The sequence below is a fragment of the Emydura macquarii genome, unplaced genomic scaffold (genome assembly GCF_026122565.2).
Source record: "Emydura macquarii macquarii isolate MOO-44397 ecotype Brisbane River unplaced genomic scaffold, CSIRO-AGI_Emac_v2 contig_18, whole genome shotgun sequence".
NCBI lineage: Eukaryota > Metazoa > Chordata > Testudines > Chelidae > Emydura > Emydura macquarii.
In genome coordinates this window covers 1,122,951-1,144,403 of record NW_027130155.1, presented here as the reverse complement: position 1 = coordinate 1,144,403, position 21,453 = coordinate 1,122,951, and the positions used below count along the sequence as shown (strand labels likewise).

The window sequence follows — 21,453 nt, the reverse complement described above, 5'->3', positions numbered from 1 at the left end:
ATATAACATTATTTACACAAATGCACATGAGCCACTGCAGACTAAAAATACGTAGACATAGCTGCTCTCATCTGGGCTTATCTACTAATATTTCTAGTGGCAGATAACTATCAGTGCTGGTAAATTAGAAAGACAAGCTGGGTGAGATAATATCTTTCATTGGATCAACTTCTATTGGTGAGACACAAGCTTTTAGACTCTTCAGGTCTTCGTCAGTGCTGGTGTATCTCACTTTGGCAGAGGCCATATTTTTCAGGTAATTATTTTTCCCTCAGTTCATATTAAATACCCTGAGATTACTTCCCCAGATCTCACTCACCAAGCAGCCCACATAAATTGCCTTTCCCCCTCTCTACAGGAATCTGCCTCTCTGCTGCAGCATACTTTATTGAGATAATTAATTACTGGGGATGATAGTGACTTTGGAACACTTACGATATCATGTACTTGGTGATGGGGAGCTTAGTAACCTGTCCAAAATGTTATTCTTCAAGCAGTACCTGAAGTATAAGATCTTGAAGGTGCTGATAGCATTGGCTGTCCTGTAATCAGATGCTGTGTGAGTAATACCCTGTGTTAAGGAGTTTAAATTCCCTGTTAACTGATAGTGCCTTAAAACATTTCAAAGTTGGACAGATTGTGATGACACTTCTATTTCATGAACTGGGAATTGATATACTTTTGAGGACCCATTTTCACTGCTTAATACTGTAGCTGATGACACAGCTTCCATCATATAAATAATTGTTATATATGGGGAGGTTCTCCTAAGTGGGAAGTCTATTTCAGAAGATTTATTTCAAGTGATAAAGCTTGAATCTTGTTTCAGTGCCTGATTTGGCTAGAGCCTGGACAGTGTTTCAATCACATGAATGTACTAGAGCAGCAGTAAAAATTAGAAAAGCTACACCACCTGATGAATGTTTTCACCGTAAGATCATGCTCTGAGTATAGCAGGCCACACACCAAAGTGTGACAGTAATCCTACATGCTCCAGACACTGTGGAAGAGAGTAGTTTTGTTCTAATCTTGGGTAAAGTGTGCTGATCCCTCAATTCAGGAGGAAAAAACAACTGTTTCCATTTTATCTGATCTGTTCCTTTGAATAGAGTGAGATAGTTATTTACTCTTTTGGCAAGCTAGACCACAGTCTGGCAAGATGCATTCTACTGAGCAGCATGTTTTTAATACTTGCTGATCTGCATTAGCAGAGGCCATTGGGGCTGGCAGGCCTATTCAGTGCTTTTGCTCTACTGATGCCCATTGTTTATTTGACAACAATAGCAGGCAGTTATAAACCACTGTAAAGTTTATCAAGCTTTTTTCTTCTACCTTCTTATCTCCAGTTCCTCCACTACATACGCTGTTAGTGGTGGCATTATGCATCTGTTGGCGGTAGAGGAAGAAAGCAGAATTACAGCAACATAGTTTTTCTTCAGGTATTAAGACTACGGCAGCAGCCACATCAATGCTTGTTGACCTCTTTGGCAAGATTACCACTCATGTAGTAAATGTTTACATTTCCTGGCAGAGTAACCTGAATACTGGGTGATCATGCATATCACCATAGTATGTAAGTGCATAAGCAACTTCCAACAACAAAAGTGCACATGTGCATTAATTGAGTTATCCGTATATATTTTTCTACTGTACATACTTATTGTAATTTAAGAGGTCTTAACATTATTCAGATAAATCTAACTCTCTCTTTCTGAGCAAACTAGCTGTTACTGAAATCTGTCCATCCCAAGTTTCTAGTTTTAAACTTCAGCCAGTTTTGTAGCAAAAATTAAAAAAAAAAAAAAAAAAAAAAAAGCGTACACTATTTTGAATATTTTTAAATGGGTAAAGGGGAGATTTTTCTTACTGTGCCATAATTTAAGCACTTTCAGAAATTTTGATCACATTTTCCTAAAAACAACCCCTTTGGTTAAGTTCTAGAGAGGATTCATTTTGTTTGGTTTCCTTAGCAAAAGTTTAAAAGTGGTGTATTCTGAGACGAAGCACTATTATTGAAAGACATTGTTTTAAAAAGCCTTTCAAAAAGGCATTTAACATGGCTCTGAGTAACAATTCGCTCCTGTGCAAGCTTTTCATAACTGTTGAAACTATGGTATAATGCAGTAGAGCAATAGTATCTCCTTTAGCAGATGGAAATACAGATTTTCTTTTAATGCTAGCAAAGCCAAAGGAAGGAGAGAAAACTATTTCATGGAAAATGGAGCAAAGCTCTGGAGATCATCCGCAGGGAGATACATACCTTCATCTCAGAGGTGATCTCTAGATTTCCAGTCCATTGGTTTACATTTGATCATAAGAGAAATTTCAACTTTGACCCTCATTATATAATAATGGCAAATAGGAGTGAGATTATTTATGCCAAAATAGTGCTTAAAGGCCTCCAACAGGATGTAGTTTATTGTGCTAAGTGGTGCACATCCATTGTGCTAGGTGTTGTCTTATAATTAAAAACAGCCCCGGCCCCAAAGAGTTTACATCTGGGAAGAACAGAAATGATAAGACTTATGAATAAAATAATGTAATTAACTAAGCAATGAGCAAGAATGAGCGAACATAATGACCTATGACTATCTGAAGAATATAAACATCAGGGGAAAGAATTAATTATCATACAGGTGTGCATGAGGGTGCAGTAATAGGAGAACTAGACTGAAATGAAGAATAGGCTGAAAAGAAAATTAAGGATGAATATTCCAAAAAGGTTCTTGACTGATGTGTTAAGCTGTGGAATAGTCTTTCTTGGGATGTGACAGAAACTCCATCACTTCAAAATTTAAACCACACTGTATAAAACATGAGGAAATATTGTAGGGATATGGTCTGGCTAGTCTAGTACATTTTTTTCCTATATCTCTTATACTGGAAATATATTGAAGTACATACAATATAGTATAAATAAGGGATGAAAATGATGATTGATGATACATTAAACCTCTTCTAAATCAAGTTAGTGCTTACAAAGCAGGTGTCTGACCAGGATGTGACCAGTCAAGTCTAGTGGTTGGAGCAGGCTTCAGTAGTCAGGAGTCAGATGTCAGAGCTGAGTCAGAGCCAGGTTACTTGCAGTGAGGCGGGGACAGGGGTGGCTGGGTCCAAGGCTGGAACACGGCAAGAATAAGGCTGGGAACAAGCAGACCCAGACACAGGAGCTATCTTAACCCTGGGTGAATGCTTTGAGTAACCACTGACGTGCTGCTTCTGGGTTTAGGAGGCAGCCTGCTGACTCTTCCACATAATCCAGCATTGTAGCCAATTAGGCAGCCTGTTACAGGCCAGCTGTGTTTGTTAGTTAGTAGAGCCTTCAGACTGACTCTACCACGGGCCCTGATTCCTGACCGCAGGTTAGATTTAGGGAATAACTGGTGAACTTGCATGTACACAAATTGGCTGGTCTGTGTGGTATGTTAAAGAAATTAGCTAGCATATTTACAAAAACATTTTGTTTTTGAAAATTCATGAAGAATCTTCAAATAAATAAATGAATAGATTCTGGCCATTGCTGCCCTATGTGTATAACTTTGATCCTTAATAAAATAGAAGAAGGCATAGTGAGTGAAGCATCTCTCACTATCTAGAATAGTGAAAACATAAGCAATATACAGCATGAGTCAATTGCTTAATGGCTACTTTTCCTATAAGTGTTCAATTTATCAGTTACATCTTGAGAAATCTTGCTTGTAGTACCATCACTTAGTCACTTGCACTAAACTGCCAAGATGCTTAATGCTTTTCCCAGTGGTATTCTAATTAGCGGGTAGCCTCTTTCCAGTTTGAAAGGCTTCAATTACGACTGCCCTTTGTTTCTTGCTCTTGGCCTAATTTTCTGTTCAATGAGACATTTCCTCTCTTCAGAATGCCTTTGGCTTTTGATTGACACTTTCATTTGATTATTTAGAAAGACAAATGCATGCATGAGAGCACCCATAACATGCAGCCTGTATATCCTGATCACCTCTAACAAAAGAATAAAATCTTGTTATGCAGTAAAATGGCAGCAATGTTAACAAAACACACAATTATCCCCGTAATCATGATGACCCACAAAAGACAAGAGGCGGGAGGGGGAAGGCGAGGAATCAGAGGGAAGTAGGAGTGGTAGAGGAGATAATGGAGGCAATGTCTAATTTTATTAGCGATTTGTTTATGCTCGTTAAAAATAAAATGTGGATGATATTTGTATTGTTGTTAGCCTTGAGGCCATGACTGAAATCAGAAGCCCATTGTGCTAGGCACCATACAAACACACAACATGGGACAGTTTCTGCCTTGATGAGATTACAATCTAGATAGACCAAAGGTATGTGGGGGAAATGAAGGCACAGACTGAGAAGGTGACTTGCCCGAGGGCACACCCCTAGTCAATGGATGAACTGGGAAGAGAATTCTTGTCTCCTGATTTTCAGTCCATGCCCCATCTACTAGAGCACACTTCCTCTCATAGTAAAGTCTTTCATCTGTTTTCTAAGGGGTTGGCTCACCATTTTGTTTCTTAAATATGAATGGAAAAATACTTTGTTTCTTAAATATGAATGGAAAAATACACCCTTAGTTATCTTTATTTGGAGAGCGTGTTTTGAAAGCAACGATAAATTGTTCAGAGTGATATCATAGATCAGGCAGCCCATATAGTTGTTAATCCTGTCCAGGTAAAGTACTCTCTATGAACATTACAGCTAAGAGTGAACCATGTATTAAACAGTGTTAAGTCTTTGATTGAAAAAACCCTTAATTTATTTCCAAATAAGTGGAAATTAATCCCTGAGCACTCATCCCATAACTGTAAAGTGTCTCTTACAGTTTGACAAAGCAAATGCAATAGAACTCCCAATGTGTAACACTCCATTTAATCTGAAATGCCTTTTTGTCCCTTGATCTGAAAGGAGTCTTCATTGATTTCCACTGACCAGATAACAGCCTTCATTGAAATTAAGTTTTAATTGCTGTAATATGATCTTTGAATTGATTTTACCAATTGCATTAAGCATGTTTGCATGTAAACACCCCAAAATTAATTATAATCAATAATGTGCCGCCCAGGGGCTCCCTCAGAAACATTCCCCCTTAGCCTGTGATAAACTTCTGCGTCAGGTGTGTATGTGCTACAAGAAAAGTTGGTTTTAGGGACTAATCTATTCTTCACTGAGTGGGAGTGAAGACCTGGTAGTGGGTTCTGGCCATTTTGTGCAATCTTGCCCATTTCCATGGAAAGTGGCCTCTATGCACCGATATAAATGACTGCATAAAGTGCAAAAAATAGTGATAGTTTTAATCTTAATGCAAAGGTTTCTGTTTTTTTCTGTCCTCTCTCTAGGCTCATTGTATCTCCTGCAGAGGCTTAACACTCTATTTAACAGATCTTGTCAGACAAAAAATGTAGATTATGCAGAAGTTAAATCAGGGGGCTTGTTCTCTGGGAAAATTGGACAAAAAGATATCTGCAGAATTTTTTTCTGTAAATATTTTTCCAAATTATTGTTCATGTGCACTTTTGAGGGTAATATAACCTATTTGTAACCATTACTAGGTTTTTTGAGATGTCCTGTGGGGAAAAATGAAGGCATTAGAAGAGCAATTTAAGAGTACATATTAAAAATAGATGTAAGTAATTCAGCCCAGGAGGTACAGTGTGTGATTAACAAGCTTAATTTGTGAAATATTTACTGCTCTATTTCTCTTTACTAACTATAATTTTAAATACTATAGATTTAAAAATACAGTGAAAGGAAATAAGTGACTTGATTTAAAAAAAAAAAAAAAAAAAAAAAGCATTTAGGAAATCTTAGGGTTAAGGACTTTTCACAAACCAGTGCTAATTCTGTGGCTGGGAGCTTCTGTGACTCCATTTGCTGCTTGCTTTCCTTGTAGAAGCCACGTAACAGCTTCAGTGATTATATTTATACCACCATATCGCGTTTCACATTTCTGTTTCATGAAATCCAGAGGAGAAAGATAGGAAGTTTGTCATCTGACACAGTACCCTCTTTCAGTTGCATTTCTGTCTACCTGGTGTAAGATCCACTGTTCTCATCAGAGCTATTTCCAAAACATCACAGTTTCCAAATCCTAACCAATTGTCAGCATTTTTCGACCAACTGTATAACTCACTGACTGGAATGGAAGAGACAGTTTGTGATGAGTTACCTCTGAGCCTGCTTAAACTTGATGAATCATCCCTGAGCCAGAAGGCAAAGAAAAGGACACCACATCTATTATTTTACATAATCTTGTGATTTTAAAGCCAATCTCATGATTTTGGTGAGCTTCCCTGACTCATGATTTTTGAACATATGGGGCTGCCAATACCGATTTACTGAAGAAGAGGAAGATGCTTAAGTCTCTTAATTGACTTCCTTAATATAGGACTGATTCAAGCATAAAGTGGTTTTATCAGATGATGAAATTCTGCAAGGTTGCAAATAACAGCAGGCAAGATTAGCCATGTTTTGGCTTTAGATGCTTTACTGACACAAAAAGGATAGCCATGATCGATTTTACATGAGCATATTTCAGTCTTAAAACATCCATACCTGTGACTGTGGTTAATTTTACTCTAATTACTATCCTAGATTGCATCCTTCCAGAGCTGTGGCTAATTGGTTAGCCAGTAAAATGTCCATTAAAGCTTTAATATTTTCAAGTCAAATCACATGTGCTGAATTCTTAAATTCTCTGCCACAATAACCATCAGATGTCTTACTGTTCTCTCTTTACCAGTCTCTTGGATTGCATGCTGATCCACCAAATCTCTTCCAGGTATCATTAAACAAAAAACCTGAACTTCAAACCTCTCGTTCAATACGTGACAGTCTGCAGTAGGTAAGGTCATATTGTGCGTAGTGGTGACAGATTATATGATATTGCTAGTAATTTGGGACAGATCCTGTGTTGTGTTTGTATGGGTTGAACTTTGGGCTGCTGAGTGGAGCAAAATGTTGGACCTAGGCTGCTCTAACATATTAGCCTTTACACACATGCTTATCCACAGTTCTGAATCACTTATAGTGTTGCTGTGCTGGGGAAATTTTTCCTTGGTCCATTTTGGCTCCTTTTGCCCTGTGAGAGCAGTGAATGGGGGCCAAGGCACAGACCAGAAATGGCATCGTTATATATTGTCCAGAGGTAACTTGAAAACCAATTCATGTCACTGCAGTAGACATGATGAGGAATTAAAGTAAAATGGGAAAAGGAAATGCAAATAATTAGTAGCTTTCCTATTAGTACTCAATAGAAAATTGTCATCTTGACAGAATTTATCTTGGTTGCAAATTTTCTTTAACTTAATCTAATAACTGCTTTTAAAAATAGTCTCTAATTTTATTTGGAAAGGTTTATGTCCTTTAGATTTTTGGACTATTTATTTCCCATGGGATAGAAACATTTAAGTAATGTTTTCTTTACTAAATGTTCCTGCACATATGTCATTTCTCTGCAGAGCCCAAAAAGTATCACTTCCTCTTTACGGTAAGTTCTGAATTAGTGCAAAACCCTTCCCTTAGTCCTCTTTAATACATAGTGTAAATCATTTGGGTTCTGATTGGTAAACATAAAAAGGCAGCTTTTGCTATCACAGTTTCTGGTAAAAAAAATTAAATGCAACTCACTGTAAATCAGTACAGTTCTTTGCCTTCAACTTTTTTATTGTTGATACTGCTCATTTATCTTATTTCTTCCTTCCCTCCCAACTTCTTTATTAATGTGAAAGTAAACCCCTTTCTTGCAAGTACCTGGTTCTGCTGCATGAATAATCTCTTCAATACTATGGTATTTTCCAGTGCATTCTCAGAAACCCATCCATTTCATTGAGGAACCATCACCATAGCAACTCAAACACTATTATGAAGGACAGTTAACCCTTCAAGTGCCTTAAACTGGATGAAAAGAGAACTCAGAATATAAACAAAGTAGATGTTACCGAAGGGTTTTAAATTTATATGAAGAAACTTCCCAACTTGCTTTGGCACAAATGTGTATTTAATATTACAGGTTCTGAGATGGTGTTTGCAGAATTTCTTAGGATTTTTATATTTCCACTGCTGTAGAGATAAATATGGTAACTGAAGAGCTAAAATATCTCTGAGTTTTGAATCTGGGCTAAGTAACATGGACACACACAGTCATCCCTCCCTTATGGTCCATATTTGCAATGTAATACAGATTGAATTTACCATGTACCAAGGGAGGTGGCAGATGTGGTATTTACCAGGCTTTTCCCCCTAAATTCATTCACACCACTTACGTTGTCAGATGGGCTAAACAAGTCATAATGTGTGCTGTTGATAGGAGTCTGAAACCAGGTAATAACATTCTACAGCGACCTAATCTGGGTCTGTTTGGTTAGTACAAAAGCTCAAGGTAGAAATATCAGAGCCATTCTACATGGGTAATTTCACAAGATAAGGGCCTACATCACTACATCACTACTACCCTTGCATAGCTGGTCTTTCAGCTGTGCAAAGCAGGATGCAGCAATGCCCAGAGAGAGAGAGAAAAAAAAAGACTCGCACTCCTTTTTTCCCTATATCTGAGACCTTATATAACTGGCAAAACCAAGGTCTCATAATGCATTCTGAATATGCTAGTAGTAGGAAAATATGGTCTAAACCCTGCTTTACTTTTATGCAGATTACATGCTTGTGACACATCTACAGATTGAAACCCTTAAATAGTTTTCCATACTGGAACGTTAGTGTTCCCAAATAATAATTTATTTATGTGCAATAGCAAGGCAACATCCTTCATTGAATGTACAGCTCTACAAGGCTACAGAAACGTTAATACATAAATAGAATGTGTAACCTCGTTGCCAGAATGACTGGATACAGCTATTTTAGCCTCCTTATCTAAAAAGCAACCTTGCATTTCTAGCTGTCATTGCAAATTTTTTATAAACCCAATTACTATTAATGTCCATATGTAATGGTCAAGGAAGAGAAAACTACAGTAAATTTTACAGTAGATTTACATTATAACAAGGTTTATAGCAGCATCATAAGTCTCAATATATTTCAACAGAATTCTGGATCTCTTCCAATTTAATTTTCTGAACTTAGGGTTTGCAGCTGGGTCACTCCTGGTGTAATCTATGATATGTATCTCCTCAGGCTGTGAATTGGAACAACAGCATCCCAACTGTCACTATAACCCATCATTTACAGCACTTGGGGTCTGAGGGCAAAGCATCAGAATCGCTTTATGTGGACACAGCAACATAGCTAGCTTCATAAATTTTGTTGCAAGGAGCAATAATCAATACTTCATGTTTAATGACATAAAACTGAAATTAGTATAGATTTTACGTCTTCTGCTCTTCCAAATTATGCAAACATTACTAGCCCTTTTTGTAGTTGCCTTATTACAGCTTCCATAAAGAATGTCCAATGATACTTAATTGAATGATTGAATGGTCAGAAATGTCACAACCATTTTTTTAGTTTGTCTTCTCCCTGAGGTTAATATAAAATGATGTCAAAACAAAAAATGATTTATGTAAGTAATGCAGGTTTTGTCACCCATGGCAATATATAAAGTCAATTGCAAATTGTTTTCACATTCTAAATTACCTTGTGATGCTCTGGGGTATACTGAAAATAAAATGACCAGTGGAGTGATTCAGGAAACTAAAAGGTTATCTTTTAGGTTCAAGTTGTACTTCAGAGGCAAGCAATTTTGAGGAAGTTTCTAATTTTATCACATCAGAAAAGAATATTTTTCTTGTAGGAGAGTAGAAATGGAAGTTAAGAATAAAAGGTGTTTCATGGTTGGGCCAATTTAAATTATTGGCTAAGTGGCAGAAAAGCTTACTGTTTCCTAACAGCAATATAGCAGTTACTGAGTTCTGGAGGGGTAGCTGTGTTAGTCTGCGTACAGCAAAAACAATGAGAGTTACAAGTTAGTCTTTAAAGTGCTACAGAACTCTCGTTGTTTTAGCAGTTACTGTATGTCAACAATAGTGATTTTTACTATTAGGGATCCAGAATGGGAAAAATTGAGGCAAAAATTGGGAAGAAATCTAACTTGTCACCTTAACAAATCTAGTTTATGCATAAAACATATTTTTGCAGTAATAGTGCTTCCAAGGCCACCAAGAAATGAAACCTGTAGTAGTAGTATATCACCTACTGACTGATCTTGTTTCGTGTTATACAGCACACTATCTATTCACTCTTGTATAAGATTAAAATTCCTCTTTCACAATATAGGTTTTATTTGAGAAGGCAGAGTGTATGGATGGCTGAGCTGTTGTGTTAATAAATATGGCAATAGTTTTACTGCAAACCAAAATGCTTAATTTATCCTCAGGTCAGCTAAGATACAGAAGGATCCCATATAATGCAATTTCCTCATTTTGTATTTTTATTTACTTTAACTTTCCTGACCTTGAGAGAATCTTCTATGCTGGCAGGAGTGATCATTCACTTCAGATCTTTGCTTGACTGTGATTGGTTTCTGTTTTTATTTTTTTTATTCTGAAATTAATGAGCTAAGAGATGACATGAAACAACATCTTAGCTTCTTGGCCTTCAAGTCCAGTACATATGTTGAATTATCAAGTGATTAATGCACAAAAACAAACCACAAGACACATGAAGCTGCAGATGGAGTAGTTGTGCCAACAAGTTATGCTGATTTTGAATAGCCATTTTATATTATGGGGTAGAATATATTCTTCTTATTATTAATTAATGATGAGCAGGCTCTGGATACTGGGACTTGCTTTCCCCAGGGAAAACAGTGATTGCATTTAGCTGTCTGGAAAAACATTCTCATTATGCAAAGTGGGGCAATAGGCTACATCCATTTCCTCAAAGAGGGGTGTGCAAGCAGTTGTATGGGGCAATCACCCCTGTGAAAGAATCAGGCATCTAATAACGAGAACCAACTGCAAGATGGACAAATGAGCGCCCCAAGACAATAGCTGTATCCTCTAGGAAGTTCCTACTTATTACTTCCAATGTCTGGAACCATCACTCAGAAACATAAGAATTGTGCTGGGTGAAGCCCTTTCACCCCAAACAACAGAAGAGACAAGCTACTTCTCCCACAAACAACTCCATACGCTTTTCCACTCCATCCCTTACTTGACTCAAATTTCCCGGCAAAATAAATGTAAAACTGACATTTTATTTTTCTTGAGATCTCTCTTTAAGACTCACTTCTGCCACGATGCCTACAGAAAACTGCCGGTTGCTGAGGGCAAGACTGGTAGTGAGCTATGTTGTGTGCAAAGTTTATGAAAGCATACTCATACGGGTCAGTCTTGGTTTTCAAACACCCCTGTTTGTTTCATCCACCTGTAGCATCTTGTCATTATTCAAGGCATTGTACAGCTGTACTACACATCTGTACAATGCCTAGCACAATGAGCTTGCCCCTTCTCCCATCTCCTAAATCACTGATTGGGGCATCTTGGCCTTACTGTAATACAAATATTCCATATCAGTGCTGCACCCTAGAATTTCTATGCACTACTAGATAGAGATAGATGAACTCTATCTCTATATGCGAGTGGACTAATAATCGTCTCTGTATCCGTTTCATTGTGAGAAAGCAGTGTTTGGTGTTACAGGGACACTTTCTGCAGTATGTTCTGAGATTTCATTCCCAGTCAGGGAGTAGAGGAATATGGCTCTATTCCAGCATATAACCTAGAAATGATGCTAGTCAAATTTGCTTTAGAATGCTTTTTGGGGGGACACATGCTTTGGGAGTCTGATACAGAGGGCTAACTTAATCTGTTGGTGACTGATAGCCCTGTCTTGAGCTGCCCTAAAACCTTATTCAGCAGCTCATTTTACTTAGATTTACATTTCAAGAAAAACAAAACTAAACACAATCAGGCTTAAACATCCTATTTTGCGTCATATTTATAAACCAATTTTCTCACTGGCTACTAATCAAACCTTAGTTTTATTAAAAGTGAAGGAATCTTACAAATTTAAGTGACTTTTCCCCTTTTTTTGTCATGCCTTTTGGACAATAAAAACCTACCTGTCAGATTCTGCTTCTCAAAGAGTAACTTAGAGCTGCAATTTATGGGCTAGATTGAGCTCCTATGGAATTCAGTGACAAAATCCCCCATTAAGTGGAATGGGAGGTAGACTGAGCCATGTTTGGATTTTAACAATCCCTGACATGTTTTTACTGAGGGATATTTAAGGAATCTCCTCTACAAAAAACAGGGACTAATGCTGGTATCATGGTAAAGATGTTGGGCTTAAACTCCCAGCTAGTGATCCTCTTAATTATGAGACTTCAGCATTGTTCAGTGGTAGAAACAAAGGAAATGGCTGAAAGTGAGAACTGGCAGGCAGTTTGTTGTTCCTGCCTGCTTTTTCTTAATCAGAAAAGATAAGTATTCAGCATTGGGGACATACCCTCATACTACTTTTTGAAGGTTCCGTACCTATTTTTCAGGTAAAGTACTGGGTTTGTTGAAGAATGTACTGGTTTCCCCTCAGTTGCCATTAGGTGTTTGTTTTGAATCACAAGATATATCATGCTGGAGTAAAAGTTAAGCAGTTTCATCCAGGCTGGGGGAAAATGTCTAACCCCAAATGAGGTGCTTACATGACAAGCCCAAAGCTTCCCCATTTCTCTCAAATACTGGATGAAGGGAACACTCAGTGTCATAGTATTCTTTTATATGTGCAAGTTAAAAACACAACACAGTGAGGGAAGAGATGGCTTTTAAAAGAAAATGATAAAAATCTCCAATTTGTACAAGAAATATCTGCTAAAACTTAAAACTTTTTCAGAGCTGACTGAATTTCTCCAGTTTTTAGGGAGTTGCAGTGAATTTCTGATTACCTCTTTTATTAAGGTGTGTGTGTTGGTTTTTTGTTTTGTTTTAAAATTGCTTGGACATTAACTTGTGCACTCTTTGGGAGCTGTGTATTTATTAGAGCTGTTGATTCTCTGAACCTGGCCATTACAGTATGTGAAACTTTCTGTAGCTAGCTATTGACTATTCTGAAACATAGGCTAAGATAACATATAGGCTACTGCCTTTAACTGTTGTGAATTCAGCATTTTGAACTCCTTGAGGCTTGAGGTATATGATTCATTGGTGGACGTGGTTCTGTCTATTTTGTTCACTCATTGAAGTACTTTGGCTGCTTTTGTAAATAGAAACATATGCATGTCTCATGTGTGCAAAGCTGTGTGACCTTGGGCAAGTCACTTCATCTCTGTGCCTCAGTTTCCCCATGGATAGCTAATGATAATGATACTGACTTCCTTTGTAAGACACTTTGAGATAAATGCATGTGGTTAGAAATCTAAGAATAGGTGTTTGTATAAAGTTTGTAAGCTCTTGTGGCAGGGACTGCTGTTTACTATATGTTTGTACAGTGCCTAGCACAATCCGGTCCTGATTTTGGTGAATCCTCTAGGCACTACTGCAATATAAATGTTTGTCAATAATAATACTGAAGTCAGTGTGTTGAAGTTTGTTGTTTCTTTCCTTGCAGGAAGAACTCAAAAGGCTGCAGCATACCTTAGAACAAGTTAGTGATGACAAATATTTACCTGAAAGGTATGTATAAAAAGGTTTTGGAGTGGTTTGCATAGCATTTCACATAAGAGGACATAAAATTGCTTTCACTCAAGCAATATTTTTGTAGTATAATGATTAACACACTGGGCAAGGTAGTTTGAAAGAAGCAGCTATGTTGTTTGAACATGCTACAGCTATGGTCAGGACTGACAATACTGGGCTGGGCAAAGTAGAATAGGAAAATACAAAAGGGGATATAGCAAAGAGTAGTCACTTGCTTTAACTAGTGCTTTTAGAAATGGCAAGTACTTCAAAATATGCAATTTTAAGTTTGATCTCTAGTTATTGCTTCATGAGGAATGCTTGCAGGGTTTTGTTTGTTTGTTTGGGAGTGTTTTTTGTGTACATTTTATTTTACGCTTGGGGAGATGCTGAAGATTTTTTTTATTGCTTTATATCTCCCACTTAAATATTTGTTATTTTTCCTGAAGGGAGGATAGCATCTGAAAATTTGTGCTGGTTAAATGATGTAATTGGGTATCAAATAAAGTCTCAGAATAAAAATGGGTTCCACATCTGTGAAGTTCATCTTGAGAAATCTCATGCTCAGTGTCATCGTTCATGCAACTAGTCCCATCCAAGCCAATATCCTTTGCATGAGTTCAGCTCAGCTCTTGAACTCTTCGGTTTTATCGTCCACGTTTTTATGGTTCTCCTCCAAGGTGTGTCCCGCTGGGTGCTCCACTTTAGCTGTCCATGGACCCTGAGCCTGTAATCAGAGATTTATAGTAGCAATGCCTGGCTGGGTTGCCCGAACTGCTTGGGCCTGCCCCGCCCAGCTCGAGGGCCGAGAGCTACAGCCAAACTTCGCCTGCCCTGCCCTGCCTGAGGGCCGGGGCAACAGACCGCTTGACCACCCTGCCTGTTAGAAGGCCGGGGCTACCGACCCCGTATCAGCCCTGCCCTATGGGAGGGCCAGAGGGCTACAGACTGGAGGAAGCTCACCCCGCCGGGGGCCGAGGCTAAAGACTGCTAACTGGCACTTAGGCCATAGCGCCTTTGTCTAGGGCAATTTCTTGGAGCCTGGGCCTGAGGAAGGGTCACAACGCCCCCGCTGGACCATGCCACCAGCCTACAGATACCTACATTACTCCAATCCATTTGGTACAAAGTTGCCTGACCACTCCACCCATGTCTGCCCCCCCTCCCCCCTCCAGTGAAGATGAGGAAGAAGAGAAAAGGCCAATATATTCACCCTGTCATTCCTCTCCTGTTCACTCACTTAGATCAGGACCATCACACCAGTCAGGCCATCACTCAAGCTCTGGAGCACCCAGATGGTATGGGCACTCTTGGGCACCCCCTCCCAAGCCACTCCTACCACAATGACCCTGCTGGGTGGGCTGTATACAGGGTGCACCAGAAACCCCCAGCCCACAAAGATCGAGGGCACCAAGATCTCCATCATCAACCATGCAAGGACTCTCAGAACACCAAGAGGAGGTGACTGAGGAGACCAATGAAGCCTCTAATCAGGAAGACTCACCACCATCAAATCTATCTTCATCTTCTCCAGATGAAATGATAATGCTCCCACTGCCCACCATGGGGGATGAATTTAAACAATTTCAGAACTCTTCAAAAGTAGCAGAGTCCCTGGACGTGTCCCTTGTGATACATCAAGGTCAGATGGCAGCCAAAGAGTGGTAGAAGGGAGGTGTAAAAGCCCTAGAATGCTCAGGGTCTTATTCCCTGCAGACTAAGATGGGGTTATTACAGGGCAATTAGGAGTACCTTAGGCCAATAAAGGCCCAGCCAGGAGCCTGATAAAAACCCCTGCTCTAGACAGGCAGGGAATGACCTGGAGGCAGAGTAGGAGGTATGCTGTGTTGTGTTGTGTGAAGGAGCAGAGAAGAATCTTGAGAAAGGTACTGGGACCAGGAGGAGGAAGACTTGTGCAATCAGAGTGGAGACATTCCCCAGGCACTGAGGCCTGAGAGAAGAAGCCCTGCCCAGGCAGGGACGGGGAAGGGAACAAGGAGCTGAAGGGGCAAAGGGAAAAATAGCCCAGGGGTAAGAATTGCATACTTGGACACTGTCAGCAGTGCGTAGCTGCTATTTATAAGGCCTTTGGGCTAGGACCCGGAGTAGAGGACAGGCCCAAGACCCTTCCTCCTCCCCTCCCCACAGGACATTACTGGAAGGACCCCACACTTGGAGACGGGATAACCGGTGGCGCCCTGACCATTACAAGAGAAAAAATGCAAGACCTACTGGAGCAGAGCTGGCAGTTTGCCACACCCTGAAAGAGGTACCCGAGTCTCAGCACAAACTGCTGGATATTCTTCAAACATCTACCTCAACGAAGATAGCATTGCCTCTTAATTATCTGGCAGACACCACCAACAGCACCACCACTGGGCAAGAGGTCGGACAAAAAATACTATGTCCCCTCCAAAGGAAGTGAATTTTTGTTCACGCATCCCACGCTAAACTCCTTAGTAGTGGATGTGATAAATGAGAGGAAAAACAACATTATAACAGGACAACCCCCTATGTGAAAGACTGGAGGAGGCTAGACCTCTTCAGCTGTGAAGCATACTCATCCACAATGCTGCAATTCTCGATAGCAAATTACAAGGCCCTTTTATCAAAGAACACACACATAATTTTTTCTAAAATGGCAGTAGTTACTGACAGCTTGCCAGACGAGAAAAAAAAATAGTTCAGGGCCTACATAACTGAAGGTCATCTTATTGCCACGACAGCACTGCAGGTCTCACTCAATTCTGCAAACATGGCTATATACTCTATGGCTACATCAATAGTCATGTGCCGTGCATCATGGCTACATCTTTCGGGGTATCCCAGAGAGGTGCAGTTGACTGTAGAGGATCTGCTGTTCAAAGGCCCAAAATTATTCACTGCAAAAACTGATGATTCCCTCTATTCTTTAAAAGATTCAAGGGCAACCCTAAAGTCATTGGGCATCTACACTCCTGCAAATAAAAAGAAACATGGCAGATATTACATGCAGAGATTCCACCCACTTTATGCACAGCCACAGAGACAATATGACCAACACCGTAAACAGAGACAAACCAGAAACGTCAAACACAAAACAAGCTTTTGACCTCTCAACAATCTACCTCAAGACAGCAATTTTGAAGGTGTGGTGGAGAGCACAAGACTCCCAGAAATTCTAACACTGGAAACACATGCCATCTCCACACCATTCAGAGATCAACTGTCACCATTATACTGAGTCTGGCAGAACATCACAGCAGACAAATGGGTTCTGGAAATCGTCAAGATTGGTTACTCCACCCCTTTTATCTCCAACTCACCTACCCACTCACCTTCCCTCTTCAGAGACCCCTCTTATGAGTACTTGCTGCAACAGGAAGTAAATCACCTTATGCATCTAGGTGCAGTAGAACCAGTACCACCATAGTTCAGAGGGAAAGGTTTTTATTCACATTACTTTCTAATACAGAAAAAGATGGGCAGATGGAGGCCCTTTCTAGATCTAAGAAGACTCATCAAATTTGTCAGAACCTAACATTTCAAGATGGTGATATTAGAAACGATAATTTCAGCACTAGAAAGGGGGGGGGGGGTTGGCTCTCTGCTCTTGTCCTCCAGAATGCATATTTCCATATAACAATCCATCTATCACACAGAAGGTTTCTAATGTTCACCTTAGGAAAACAATACTTCCAGTACAAATCTTCCGCAAATACAAGTCATGAGCCACCCATGGACCCCGACACTTACCTGTGTTTTTTTCAAAGTCTCATGCGGACAAAAAAGAAACCGAATTCCACACCTTGGATGTCCAAAGAGCGTTAGCCTTCTACATAGACAGAACAAAAATCTTTAGAAAATCACCAAGGCTGTTTTGTTTCCGTAACAGAACAATCAAAAGGAGAAGCTATTTCGAAACAGAGACTATCCAAATGAATATCGGGATGCATTCACCTTTGTTATCAAAAACATCAGTTACAAGCCCCGATGAGGACCCAAATGCAATCTAGAAGAGTACTTTCAACATCCATTGCCTTCCTTAACAATAGACCCATTGTGGACATTTGCAAAGCAGCCACTGGGCATCTGCCCACACCTTCACAAAGCACTATGCTATAGAACAACCATCATCTTCAGATCTCCTATTCAGACTCACAGTTCTATCAACCATCAAAAGCACAACTCCAAAGACCCACCGTTCCTTCCACTGAGGGGCACTGCTCAACAGTCACCCAAAGTGGAGCATCTACATGGACACTTCTCGAAGAAGAAGAGATTACACACCTTGTATAGTAACTGAGGTATTTCGAGATGGTGTCCCTGTGGGTGCTCCACTACTCTCCCTCATCCCCTCTACTTGGAGTTATATATAAAACATGCTGTACTGTATAGAAGGAACCGAGGGTGGTCACACAGTGCTATGTAACCGCCTGAGGTGATGCAAGGCAGCCATAACACGTGAGACCTAACTAGGAACTGTTACCATAAATCTCTGATTATAGGTGTAGTGCACACGGACACCTAAAATGGAGCACTCCCATGGACAACCATCTTGAAGACCCTCAGTTACTCCACAAGGTGAATAGCCTTCTTTTTCCTTAAATTTATCACACTTTGAAGCACAAATTCTTTGGTCATCTTATATTGCTAAGAGTCTCTCATTATTCCTGCATGACTTTTGCTACTGTCATTAATTTTCTGGCAAGTAAAATGGAAATACTAGAAAGCTTTTCAAGTGTAGCTTCTGGAATGAAAGTTAAATTAGCAGGAATATGTTATATTTGCCACTGTTTTTTATTTCCAGTAGTTTCTTCACTGGGCATATCTGTCTCTGATGCTATGGCATCTGAAACTGAAAGATCTAGTGTTGCATGCACACTTCAGGCTTCAGCTGATTGCAGGATAGGGACTGTGATTTAGAATTCAAATTCTAGTTTTTATTATCCTTCTAAATGAGGTGGGATACTGTGTCTTCCCCTTTCCGCCCAAAATGGCATTTTAAAATAAGCAGTTCTGCTTTGTACTTGTCAAAATGTCTGCATATAGTTTCGTAGTGATTATAAAAATGTCTTGCTAAAATAGATTAAAACATATTTTTATAGCCATCAGATTGCTATGGATGTGGAGGATAATATTGAAAAATATCCTATCAACTTACAGCCCCTGGAATCAAAAGTGAAAATGTAAGTAATATAAGATGTTTAAATAATTCAGCAATACAGCTGAAACTGTTAAACTTCTGTGGGGCTGAATTTATATAGTGTTTGTCTTGGATTTTCAAGTAACTTTAAACAGGAAAAAAATCTTTGATGCCTGAGTTTAGCAAGGTAATTAAGTACACGCCTAACTTTAAGCATCTGAGGGTTCTGCTGAATTGGGGCCTTAACGCTGTACTTGTTATAATTGCACCAATTTTGTATTTTACCATGTAAAATTGAGGGAATATTTCAGAACCTGCCTGAAAACTGTATGTAAAGGGAATTTGTACATTCTAGAGAGGAGGAGAAAACAAGGAAAGGATAAAAGGCCCCTTGTAGCATTTTTTGAAACTTTAGAGAACTTAGGGTGCTTAAGTTTTAGTTGCCTCAAGTATTCATTACTACATTTCATACTGAATTTCACTTTTTACTGGAAAGCGAAGCTGAAATGTTTTAAATATATTAAAATATTAATACAATATTAAAATATTAATGGGACATAAGGTTTCAAATTAAAATCCAGTCAGTGTCATTTAGTGATTCAAATATTGGTTAGATGCAAGAATATATATTTCCAGAGAATTTTCTAGAATATAGTTATGTCTGGAAAACTTAATATTCTCCTTTTTTAAAAATGGAATGTGTATATTATGGTTAAATGCATCTCCATGTAAGCGCAATGCACTAAATCATAAAACTGATTTGAAGTGAACAATATATAAATGTTTCATGTGCCAAATCATGAGTTTTAAATAATAATTTTTAACAAGACATCTGTTGAAGGCTCCTTCATTAACATTTAGATTCTGAAGTCTTAGTTGATGCTCTATGCATTTTCCAAAACACTGTATAAAATCAAAACAGATGAACTTACCTGTCTAATTCCAAAGTATCTACAGACTGGTGATGCCCTAATGGACACTATTTTGTGCCTAACCCAGATCTCTAAGGACCTGGGACTCTAAAGAAAGTTGCCCATTGATTTCAATGGGCACTGATCAGGCTCTAATACCATAGTTAATGGATGATTCAAAACTCCTGTTGTTTTAGGGTCACTGTCCCACATCTGTGACTGCATCCAGTTACAAATGAGACCAGAAGGAATTCTTAATTTTAACAAAATGGGCATGTCTTCATTTTAGAAGACATCTTCTCTTGAAATGAACTATTTATTTGCGATTTGGACTCCATTATCTTAAGGCTTACACCTGAAAATAGATGGTGGAAAGGTTTACTGGGGAATAACACAGAAGACTGTAGCAAATGGCAAATTGAATCAATTGGCTTAGATGTGGAGATGAAAAATGTGACGCATAACAATTGCAACATCTGGGCAATTTAGGGAGAAGGGGAGAATAAACAGAAGATATACTATGCTTAATATTAGTTTGACATGCTGTATAAACAGACCAAAATGGATAAATATGGAACCATGGGAGAATTGCTTATGGAATTGGTAGAACAAGTGGATGGTCAAAAATCCAGAATATAATACTGCATCTGTAAATATTTGTTACTTTGTAAAGAAGAAGAATCTATACCTAAAACTTTGGCATGTATACATTTTTTCTGATGGAAGACTGGCATGTGACACAGCAGCCCACCCAGTTTCTTGGGAAATAATCAAAAGTGCGTCAACAATGATTGCATGGCTTTCTCAGGGCTGCCAGGTGTCATGCATCACATGTGACACTCCCTTGTTTCGCAGCCCTGTCATTTATGCCTGAAGCTCAGCCTGAATATCACACATTTGATTGAGCTGAGGACAAGTGCTACGGGTTCACCTGAGACCACTGTAAGGCAAAGCTTCAAGTAGTGAGGCTGCATGACTGCCTCTCCTCTGGCTGCTCCCCCTGCTGCATCCAAGCAGGGAAAGAGGAAGAACTTCCCCCAGAGGTGGGAAGAGAGTGGCAGCAGCAACAGCAAGTGACTCACTGAGAGGAGCAGAAGGTGAGGAGGTTCTGTACCAGTCCAGGTTCCTCCAGACTCCCCACCTCCTGTCCTAGAGAGACTCCAGACCCTTGCCTCCAAGTTAGACCTTAAACCTTCTGACCATGTCCATCCAGATCCTCAAAGAGACACCAGTCATCAGGCCCTCAGTTATCAGCACAGCACTCTAACTCCCCAACACCAGTCATCCCAGCCCTTTCCCAGCAGCACCCCCTAATATTGTCCAGATGTCCAGCCCCTTCAGCAACTCCAGACACCCACCTCTCAAACCTAGCACCCGATAGCAACCCCCTGACACGCACCCTATCCTTGAACCCCTGGATAGCCTCTTACCTACCCTGGCTTCATAGTTGTCTGCAGTGACATGTCCTGCTCCTGCCACTGCTTGGGGAATGATGTATTGACCATAGACTGAAATTTATTGGCATATACAAATTATTTGCAAATATACAAAATAGCTCATTAAATTTTCATATAATATCTCATATGGAGCTGCACAAAATGTAGTATTTGTGCTATTTGAGTATAGTGAGATGGTATTGAATTTTCATTCCTGCATTTTCCTATACTAGTGTCCACCCCTAAGAACATGACAAGCAAGCAAGTCCCAGGGAGGTAGGAGTCTTCGCACAGAAAGCTGAAGAATTGCAGCTTTGTCTAGCTGGTTGCGTCATCCTGGGATTAGGGGGTATGCTCCTATTTATTCTATAACCTGCATTAGGTGGGAAAATTTCCCCAAACTAACCAAGTCATAGGGGAAAA

At 39.5% G+C, this 21,453-nt stretch overlaps 1 protein-coding gene across 1 annotated transcript in view; it reads left to right on the top strand.

The window, feature by feature from the left end:
* Positions 1 to 21,453, top strand: part of IQCJ (IQ motif containing J) — a 325,729-nt gene that overhangs the window by 167,287 nt on the left and 136,989 nt on the right. The window contains exons 5-6 of the mRNA XM_067543069.1: positions 13,491 to 13,555; positions 18,646 to 18,726. Coding sequence (XP_067399170.1) covers positions 13,491 to 13,555; positions 18,646 to 18,726 — 146 coding nt within the window. The remainder of the gene's footprint in view (positions 1 to 13,490; positions 13,556 to 18,645; positions 18,727 to 21,453) is intronic.